This window comes from Xiphophorus hellerii, chromosome 23, assembly GCF_003331165.1.
Source record: "Xiphophorus hellerii strain 12219 chromosome 23, Xiphophorus_hellerii-4.1, whole genome shotgun sequence".
In the NCBI taxonomy this organism is placed as follows: Eukaryota; Metazoa; Chordata; class Actinopteri; order Cyprinodontiformes; family Poeciliidae; genus Xiphophorus; species Xiphophorus hellerii.
Window position 1 is genome coordinate 20,401,389 of NC_045694.1, and position 10,238 is coordinate 20,411,626.

General features: G+C 41.1%; 1 protein-coding gene across 1 annotated transcript; it reads right to left on the reverse strand.

The window, feature by feature from the left end:
* Nucleotides 1-555: 555 nt before the first annotated feature.
* On the reverse strand, nt 556-9,468 carry fhdc2 (FH2 domain containing 2). The gene is made up of 11 exons (XM_032554152.1): nt 8,941-9,468; nt 8,792-8,853; nt 6,305-6,407; nt 5,969-6,054; nt 5,673-5,773; nt 5,327-5,397; nt 5,069-5,176; nt 3,866-3,936; nt 3,423-3,540; nt 3,169-3,333; nt 556-3,078 (listed from the first exon to the last, which is right to left on the reverse strand). The coding sequence occupies exons 1-11, from the start codon at nt 9,373-9,375 to the stop codon at nt 1,204-1,206; spliced, it is 3,195 nt and encodes a 1,064-aa protein (XP_032410043.1). The 5' UTR covers nt 9,376-9,468; the 3' UTR covers nt 556-1,203.
* Nucleotides 9,469-10,238: the final 770 nt, after the last annotated feature.

A 10,238-nucleotide genomic window follows, 5' to 3' on the forward strand; every position in this document is an offset into this window, starting at 1 on the left:
AAAACCAAAAAGGACTTTATAAGGTAACCATAAAAAATCAAGTTTGTAAATTGTCATGAGGAATAAAGAGGATGCAGAAGACATATGGAAAAGATGCTCCAATCAGATGAAACCAAACTTGAACTTTTGGACTTAATTAAAATGATCATATTTGTGGGAAAACTAACACTGGACATCAACTTGAACACACCACGATCACTGGTGAAACACAGCAATAGTATATTTTCCTCAGTATGCAACATAGTCACAAACAATGAAACACAGAGGGCTCTACATTCAAGACATTACTGGAAGACAATTTGCTAGGAGACTCAAAAAAGTTCTCCAAAGACCCGTTTGATTGCACCCAAAAGAGGTTCTAGAACATTTGGACTCCAGCTAGGCCAAACCTCTATAACTCCATTTGTAATAGATGTGAACAACATATCCTTTTCCTTCTACAGTAATTTGTATGGTATATGCATAAAAAGTTAAATACATTGATACATGTGGTTGTATTGGGACAAAATGTGGAAAAAGCACTGTGCATATTATATAAGAGCCTTCCAAAAACTGAAGACACTTCTTTTCACAATAATGTCTTTATTATTTCTTTGACTTTATTTTTTTACAAATACATATCTCAAAGTGAATAATTATACTCAATAAAGTTATAGATTTTTATATAAAATAAAAATACAGTAACCATCTCTTTAGGCCTCTTTTCAGTTTTGTAAAGTGCAGCTTTTTCTTGAGGCCAATTGGCAACAAAATTAACTGTTCAATATAGTACCAGTTCAAGTTCAAAGCACTGATTACTCAGGTATCGGACACAGTGTGCATAACATTTGGATTACTTTCTTGAAAACTGCTTTTCTACCCACGATATCAATTAAAACAATGTCCTAAAGTGAAATGTTTCTCTAAGTGTCAAGGCTGTTCTACTGGAAGAGGTCTTCTATAGCTGTCCTACTGCCTGCAAAGGACATAAACAGATGTCAAAAGAGGTAGATTGTAGAAAATGCACTACCCTGCTAATGTGTAAAGGACAAGTTATAAAGTATTTCAAAAGCTCTCAGTGGCAAATCAAACATATAAACCAGACACTCAAATAGACAAAAGATTTTACTTAAGATTAATTCAAATCAACTCAATGTTTAATTAAAACTGAAAAATACCTAGAAATTCATACAGACATGGAGAATTTCACAGCAAGCCCTTTCATCATCTCCACAAGGGCTGAGCTGTAGTAGCCCGGGGCATTTTAAGACCAGGTATCCGGGAAGCAGCTGGAGTTTTAGGGTTAGCAGGTGAGTTGCTGGCACAGGTTGTTGTCTTAGCTGATTTACTGCGGGCAGCTGAAATGACAGTTGTGCGTATGTTCTTGGCAGTGGCCGAGGATGGGCTGCTAGCTGTCCGCGACTGGGATGGCAGTTGACACTCAGAGTTTGGAGCAACACGTTTGGACACACGGGTGGGAGCTCCTCTAATAAAGGTAGATTGAGTGCTGCCACAGACCTTCTCTTGTGGAGTTCTGTCTGAAGACCTCCGAGTCAAAGTGGACTTCTCTGTAATCTGTGACTCATTTACAAATCTCTCCCGTGTACTGGTACTTCGCTTCACTTCCGCCTGAGCTATAGTTGGTCGAACAGAAGAAGACGAGCGAACTGAAGCGCTGCGGGGAATGGACGGACGTGCAGAAAGTGGTGGGTTAGCAGGCGCTGGAGCTCCGTTGGAAGGCTCAGTTTTGGAGTGAACTCGGGGTATGCCTGTGCTGTTGGAAGGGACTGTCCGTGACACAAACCCCCTCTTTGCCCCAATACCACTACGCATCAGGCTCTTCACAGTTCTAGCATCTTCTTTTGGTGCAATAGACACTGGAGCAATCCCCTCGTGCAGGTTGACATCCCTCTCCTTCCTCCACTTTGAGCAAAGACTTGGTGAAGGTCGTGGAAGTGGAGAGGTTGGGGGAGTTAGTTTCTCATATGACCGCAAACCTTTTACCAGAGTATGGCACTCCAGTGTTTCACCAACACGTGAGAATGACCTGGCAGTCTCTTTATCTGCAGTTGGCAAATCAGAGGCCTCCTTTGGCTGTGAATGACCAAACTCTGGCAGACTGGAGGGCATCCAGTCCTCCTTCATTGGGGTTAAAAACCCTCCAGTTTCTCCGTCTTTTGTTAAACTTGCATCAGGTAAAGATGTTGTTGTACTTATTTTAACTGTTGGACTGTACTTTGTCTGTGGCTGGAATGATACTTCCTCTGCAGATGATTGTAATTTGGTCCCAGTCTTTGTATTTCTGTCAGAAAGTGTTCCACAGTTGTTATTGGACTCATGAACTGAAGAGCTTCCAGATTTACTCTGAGTAGAACAATTACTATTGGACAGCCTACGTCTGCAAGCAGAGGTCTGGCTTTTCACACCTTGGGCTGATGTACTGGTGCTTACAGCAGCAGACTCTATACTAGAACTGTTCAAAGTCATGTTTTCAGGAGAAAAATCTGCCTTTTCTTTGTGTCCTGTTGTTTTCAGTTGGTCATGTAGAGAGTAAGAAATGCTCTCAGGCCCATACTGCTTCATAGTGAAGCTTTTTCCATGTTGAGAATAACTAAATACTGCAATGTGGGAGTCTTTTACTGCCTCCATTCTCTGTTTCGACATTTTTATCCCTCTTTCCAGAACAGACTCTTGGTCAAAGGGGGAACATCCCCCATCAGTCTCTGGCGAACTGCAAAGTATAGCACTGGTTTCGTGGTCCGAGGAACTGTTTGAATGATAACCAGTGGATGTCGGACTACTCCCCAAGACCGGAAAGCTCTTGAGAATAGATGAACTGTTGAGATGGGTGTCATTTTGCATGTGGTGCATGAATCTACGAGAATCAGTGGTTCTAAGACTACGGCGATTCCAGGTATAGTTCAGGTTCTTCTCTAAAAGTCTCTCCAGTTCATCTTGGTTTTCTTGACAGTCAGGCTCTCTGGCAAGACTCAGCCCCAGGTCCAGCCCTGTACAAACGGCAAGAGACCGACGCTTTTCCACAATCTTTCGTTGACATTCTAGACGTTTCTGCTCCTTGAGGTCCCGTTCCTCATTTTCCTATTTAAAAATGGAAGAAAAATTAACATTAGTCTTTATAAAGTGATCAACAGAGCAGTTATGTTTTTGTGACCTTCCAAGGCATCTCACCTGAACAGCTCTTTGGAACCGATGGCAAAACAAATGGAAAACCTTGCACGCCTCCTCTAGCTTGAAAGTGCTGTCATCTTCACAGAAAAACTCCATCAATGCTTGACTCGACATCCTCATACCCTCTACCTCGTCATCCGCCTCTTTCAGTCGCTCATTAGCCCTCTGAACACAGATAACACACATTTTCAGACACAGATTTTCATTCATATTGATCTTTATTTCTAACCAGATGTCAAACCAGTGACTTATACCTCCAGAAAGGATTGTGTCTGTTGCTTAATCTCTGTCTCATTTTCTACATTTGACTTCAGTTCAGCCACTCTGCTTTTTAACTTTGCCAGGTCATCTAGCACAGCTTCTTCACACAACCTGCAGAGTAAAAAATGTGTTTGCAAAATCCAAAGTGGAAATACAGACATGGCTTCAAACCTTTATTAGATAAACACACACTTTTGAAAAGCCTATTAGCTCAGACGTTGGCTCGGAGAGGCAGTTTTGTCTTAACCCACTTTCACACTAGCAACTAACTACAGCTGCAAAACGAGGGAGTGATTAAATAATGCAGTGGATTGCAATGTGTTAGCAGACTACAAGGAGATATTGTTGTTTCTGAGTGGGCTTTGTATCTTCCCTCAGAACTAATCACCACAGAATTCAGGATTCAACAGGATCCAAGGTTTGGGAAGAGACTGACCTGGAGGCAGAGCCAACGTGGCCTAGTTGGCTGGGAAAAGACAGTAAACTCTGGTCTTTTTTCACAGCTTCCTGTGGAGACGAAAACAATTGATTATCTTCTCCATTGTCTGAAAGGATACAATACGCAAGTTGCAAAATGATGACAATGAATGCACTCTGTGGAGTTTTTGGTTTCAAGAGAACACTTTGGCATTGTTTTGTACTTTGCTGCCTAAAATAATTTGTTCTTACAAGAGCCATTCTACCTTTTTTATTATATCTAGCTTTTCAAATGTGAAAAAGTGAAAAGTGTAGGCCCAGTGACCTGCAGGAGGCATCTATTTTTCAAGCATATAGAGTACAAATGATAACAAGTTGTTACTCTAGACTGTTTCATTGTGATTTTCAACAAACTACTTGAGTATTAAACAGTCAGATAGAAACTGGCCCTCAACAAACCTATGGAAACATTTTTTTTATAATGCAGCAAAAGTCCTGAGGTTGGGATTCAATACTCACATTATGTCACTGAAAATGTTTCTTCCAGTAAATCCACCCCTAACTGAATGAGCCTAATTTATAAAAGCCAATTCAAACAACAGCTAATGTCAACAAGTTTGAGTAATGACCACTATTGCTGACCTCTGACCTGCATTTTCACAGGAATTATACACATTTGTTTCAGGAGGATCTAGAAAACACCAGCTGGATACATTAGAAGACCAAAGAACATTTATAAACAAAGTTGCAAACTGTCTTTATAAATTCAAGTTAAAATAGTCAGTGACTATCAAAGCAGGTATTATGTGCTATTGTACTCTTATGACTATATTAAAACAAAAAACAAGATGATGACAGACAAAGACCACGTTGTAATCCAGGAAGATGCACACCCTGTCCAGGTGCACCTTTGACAGGCTGTTAGTCCAGCACAGATCTACTATCAGCACAAAGACATACAGCAGAGGCAACCATGTACAAATGCGCTCACAAATAAGTGCAACTTAGAGTGGTCAACACACCAGCACATGTTTTTGTAAGCTTGAATGACGCTTTTTACTGGGAGAAAACCTCCACATACGTTGGGAGAACATGCAAACTCCTCCCAGAAGTACCCTGGTCTGGATTCAAATAGCTGTTTTGGGCAACAGTGCTACCAACTCTACCTGTTGGTGAAACAAGCATCTCCCCTCCCAACTTTATCATACAATTCAGAACATACCATAGCAACGAAATGCAGCAAATTCATCCCTGGCTTGTTGGCTTTGGTGTCTGCCAATTTGAGAAGTGATGAAATTCGAAAACCAGCCGCATTCCCTGAATATCCACCCTGAAAAGAAATGCAGACAACTTTAAACAACAGATGAAAGCCTTGAATGCAAATCTCAATCAATCAACAGCTGAAGCATAAACCAAAAATAGCTGATCTTGCATTTTCAGAACCATTCAATAACTGAACGACTGACTGAATGCTACTCACAGCATTCATGTAGTTCCCTGCTTTCAGCACCAGACGGAGGATGGAGTGCAATTCGGGACAGCTCAGCAGTTCTAGGAGTGTAAAGATAATCAATATTGTGCCTTAGGGCTTAAGTAATGACAATTAATGTGTATCCAGCTGACATCAAGGCCATGTCAGCAACTTTTATGCCCCCAAAAATAGCAGTGCATGCAGGTTTCTAGTTAGCTTGAATGCTAAATAGCTTATCTCATTTCCACTGTGGCGCCTGACAACCACTCAAGACTAAACACAAGAATTTTAGCAGGCCTATACAGTCCCAAGTCTTAATGGTGGTGGAGTACACAACTCCCTGCTGTTACTTTACCTCTTGCCGCCTCCCTGAGACATCTGGCTGCCACACACAGAGAGGTCAGAGCAGGGTCAAACTCTTGTTGTAGGATCATGGCATCCAGACGGAGTCGAAAACTGGTGAAAGAAAAATGAGTAAGATGGATCTATCAGCAAGAAGGGTTGACTGATGAGACAAAAGGGCACTCGAGATCATTCTTCTGTTCAACAAACAGAAGAACAAGGTTGAGTAAAGAAGGTTGAGGCAAAGTGAAAAAGTAACAAAAATGTATTGGTATGGATGTACATCTGCATGTTTTGTTGGGGATGTACCTGGGAACTTCCACTAAAAGCAACATGAAAAGATCAGGCTCTCCGAGACAGCTCTGTTCTCCACAGAACCTCCTAAGGCGACATTCCTGAAAGAAAGAAAAAAAGACATATGCTGTAAAAAAAAAAACAGAAAAAAAACAACTTGTTAAGATTCAGGTCCAATATATTTCAGCAGGATCTTCGTCTGGAAACAGACCACATCATACAAAGTGGTGTAATGGCAAACTTTTGATCATCCTAACTAAAGCCAGATGAGTAAGGGGAGCATGGTGGGGGAAGGTGAAAAGGAAGCAGACTGTCAGTCGTTGTATTTGCACGCTAGATTAAACCCTTTACCTCCTCACTGTCAGGAAGCAGTTTGGAGAGCTCTGAGAGTTTCTCTGCTCCATAACGATCTCCAACACCGTGCCTGATATCTTCAATGATCTCCTTAGCTGGCCTGTGAAAAGAAAGGCAAAAGCTCATTTCACAATGCCAGCTTAAGACAAAACAGAAAACTAGATGTGTGCTGTGTAAGACGAAAAGTCTGACGCAACAATAATAAAAGAAAGTTCCTAGAAGACAAACAAAAGGCAGAAATGCTCAGGAGACAACCGAGGACTTTAGTGTGTCATGAGGAGGGACTGAAACCGAGACAACTGTTTAACCTCTGCCTCACTTTCTCGGGATGAGACCAGGATTTACTATTCCAGTAATTTTTCATTATTTTCCCCTTTCTGTTACATTCCTCCACCGATGATCATGCTACAGAGTAACTCTTGTCGACCAGTTCATCTTATTCTTATCTAAAACTGTCAAAGAATCAATTTTTTGAGGAACGTTCTTTCTGAATTGCTAATCTACTGGAAACAAAACCCTGAATGCAATGACGTAAATAAAACCCAAAAACTAAATTATATTTAAGTCTCTATCAGACAAAGAAAACACCAAACCAGATTTTGTTTAAACTGCAATTGCGCTAACAAAACTTTTACTGTGTCACTCTTTGTGACAGACAGAAAACAGGCGCCCAACAAGACAAATACTTGTATGCAGATGAGAGTCTTTTCATAAAAAAAGGCTTTTTCCTGCAAGTCCCAACAAATCTAGTTTAGAAAAGAAAGCATCTCCAGTTGAGAATCTCATGGTGGCATGGCAGCATTGAAACTTGGCACTTTCCATGACTCTGTGAGCAAGCATTGCATAATTGTCGACACAATAGTTCAGGGTGTCCCAGAGGATAGTGTATTTAAGCTCACCTAAATGGTTATGAAACAACTCTTTCCATTATAATAGGTGCAGCTTTAAACCACACAAAGAAGGTTTTAGGGGATGGCTGACGAAGACAACCCACTGGTGGTTTCTCAGTCAGCAGGGGGCAGATTCAAGATGAGGCATTCTTTACGCGCATCAGCAGGTGTCACCTCAGTCTCCTAAAGAGCTACTTACTCATTGGCCTCCTTAAAACTCCAGCTGCTTAGGGTGCTCAATCCCTAGCAATACACCAGACATCCCCTTCACTGAAGGGGTTTTACACCTCTCACACCCGTTAACGTCTGACATATGGCTGCTTTCTGCAGTTCAAGTCAAGTACTAATCCCTGGGATTCATTTGGAAACATTGGTATTCACCTCTTTCTCTGAACCTATTTTTAGTTTGGGTTAATTTGGTAAAATGCAGGGGGAAACCCTTAGTGCAATAGCTAAGACGTAAGGTGTGTAAGGCACTTTCTTTACTTATGATTGTGTAAAAACAAGGTTCACAAAATACTTTTTCTCCATTAACTTTTTCTGTGCACATATTAAAATATATCAGATCAAATAAATGTTTATGTCAGGCAAAGATAAGCAGTCAAGTAGTCTGATGGTTCTTTGGTGCCTGAAAACCTAGATAACCTTTTGATATCTAGAGAAAACTTAGTGATCTTAAGCTTAAGTGCAGTGGGGTTATGTCACAGTACAATGATCCAAAGTACACAACAGTTCCACTGCCGAGTGGCACAAAAAAAAAAAGACAGGATTTGGAGTGGCCTAGTCAAAATCCAGACTTAAACCCAATTGAGATGCTGTGGCATGATCATAAACAGGCTTGCAAACTGTTCAAATAATACAATTCTGCAAAGAAAAGTGGCCCAAAATTTCTTCCCAGACTCATTGAGCGTAACCGCAAACACTGGGGAGCCGTCGTTACCGCCAAGGGTGGAACAACCAGTTTAAGGTTTGTAGAGGACAATTATTTTTTCACACTGGTGCAAGTTGGTTTAGGCTTTTTTCAGTTTTTAATAAAGACTTATTTCAAAATTTAATTTGACATTTATTCTGGTTGCCTTTTATATTAAAATATATATGATGAGCTGAAACATTTAAGTCTGACAAAAAAAAAACTTTTGTAGTGCTGTAAAAACATTCTGTTCAACTTAAAGTCCAGTTCCAATGATCAATAAGTCAAAACCTGCATAATATATCAGATCTATTACTGTATAAAAGCTCCCACAGAACTTTCTGGACTGCAATTAAGATTATAATTTAAGAAACGGTATCTGTGCCTGTAATATAGTTATAGCGACGCTTGTTTGATTGCTGCATAAAATGTTCATTAAGTAATTAAGAAACCATAGCTACATTGTTTTTTATGCTGAAACAGAAGAAAGACATTTTAAAACCTTGTTGCTGAGATGGATACAATAAATCTCACTATATTGAGTGTATGTTTGCTATGAACCCCATTAACACTACTATCATGCACCACTAATAAAGTTTCAACAACATAGAAAGAAAGCAGCAGTAAATCTTTAGCTTTGATCAGTTAAAAACTTCAAATCTATAAAGGAGTTACGAATCTTACATTTTGAATTGCCGCAGAAATATTCCTATGTTCATGCTGCGCTTGGAATCCAGTAGGAAAATCTGTAAAGAAGCATAGAACACACACACCCACTTAGGACCAAGCAAGCAAAAATGCCAAAAAGTTTGTTGCCATTTAAACGGTCTGACCTCTCCCAGGCTAGCCTGTGGGGATCTGCACCGTAGCAGCGCCGAACGTCGCCTCAGTGTCACGGTTCTGTCCCTTGGCATGCTGTCCTTCTGCCCAAACAACTCATCCAGAGAATGGAGGTCAATAGGAAACTCATCCTCGTCGGGGGCCACACCACTCCACACGCTCTTCCTGCCTTCCACTTTCTCTTTGGGGATACGCTCCCAGTTCAGCTTCCTCAGCCGACTCTGACCTACAGTATCTGCCCGGCTAAAAGGTGAGGAGGATGCAGGCGGCAGTGGGGGAGGAGGCGGAGGAGGAGGAGGTGGTGGTCCTTGAGGGGCAGTCAGCACCTGACGTGACTCCATGGCTGTCACTACCACGGCATCAGCAGTGGGCTTAGTTCCATGAAAGGCATGAGATTCCTTGACGGCCACAGTCAGGTTGATGTGCATAGAGGCTGTCTGGTAGTTAGAGTACGGGGTTACCACAGGTGAGCAGGCTTTGCGGCCTTGCTCTAGAGAAGTCTTTCTGCTCTTGGTCCAAGTTCAATCCATAAAGTCTAGAACACAAAACAGATTCAAAACTGGAATTATAAATCAGGAAATCAAACCAGCTAAAATGTTGATGACTTGCATGAAATGTGGTTTCGTTTATTATTTTATTTTCAACCTGCTTCTCGTGCAAAAGATTCCCCTGGTCTAAAAATCCAGCCCGTGACTCAACTTTCACTGGAAATATCAAAGTACTTTTACAAGAAAGTACAAGGAAGGCAAGATGAGCTCTTCCCATATGTGGGTTGTTTGAACAGCTTGTCTCATCCTGTTCAGTTTCACCTCATTGCATGTGCACGCACACAGGCACTCTTCCATCATAGACCTTCCTTTCTAATTATAAAACAACCAGACACCAAAGGCAAGCAAAGACGCAAAGTTAACCAAACGAACAAATGAAGGGTCAGCAGCACCCAGAGCAATGATTTTCTTACCTACAGTACAGACCAAAAGTTTGGACACACTTTCTCATTGAATTCAATGAGAAGGTGGGTCCAAACTTTTGGTCTGAAGCTGAAGTTTGGACACACAGTTGTGTCCAAACTTTTGGTCTGTACTGTACATCTGAAAGACATACACACTCCTGCGCATCCAAGTTCTAGACTGGAACAGTGACACATATTTTGTGTACTTCCAGTAAAAATCGGATTAATTATGCATCTTTTGTCTCGGCGTTTGACATACAATTTCTTCATCTCTTGCGCTATCTGCCATGAGTCATAGCTTTCGGGAAAACTACAGGCCAATCTGATGGCCAATCTGTT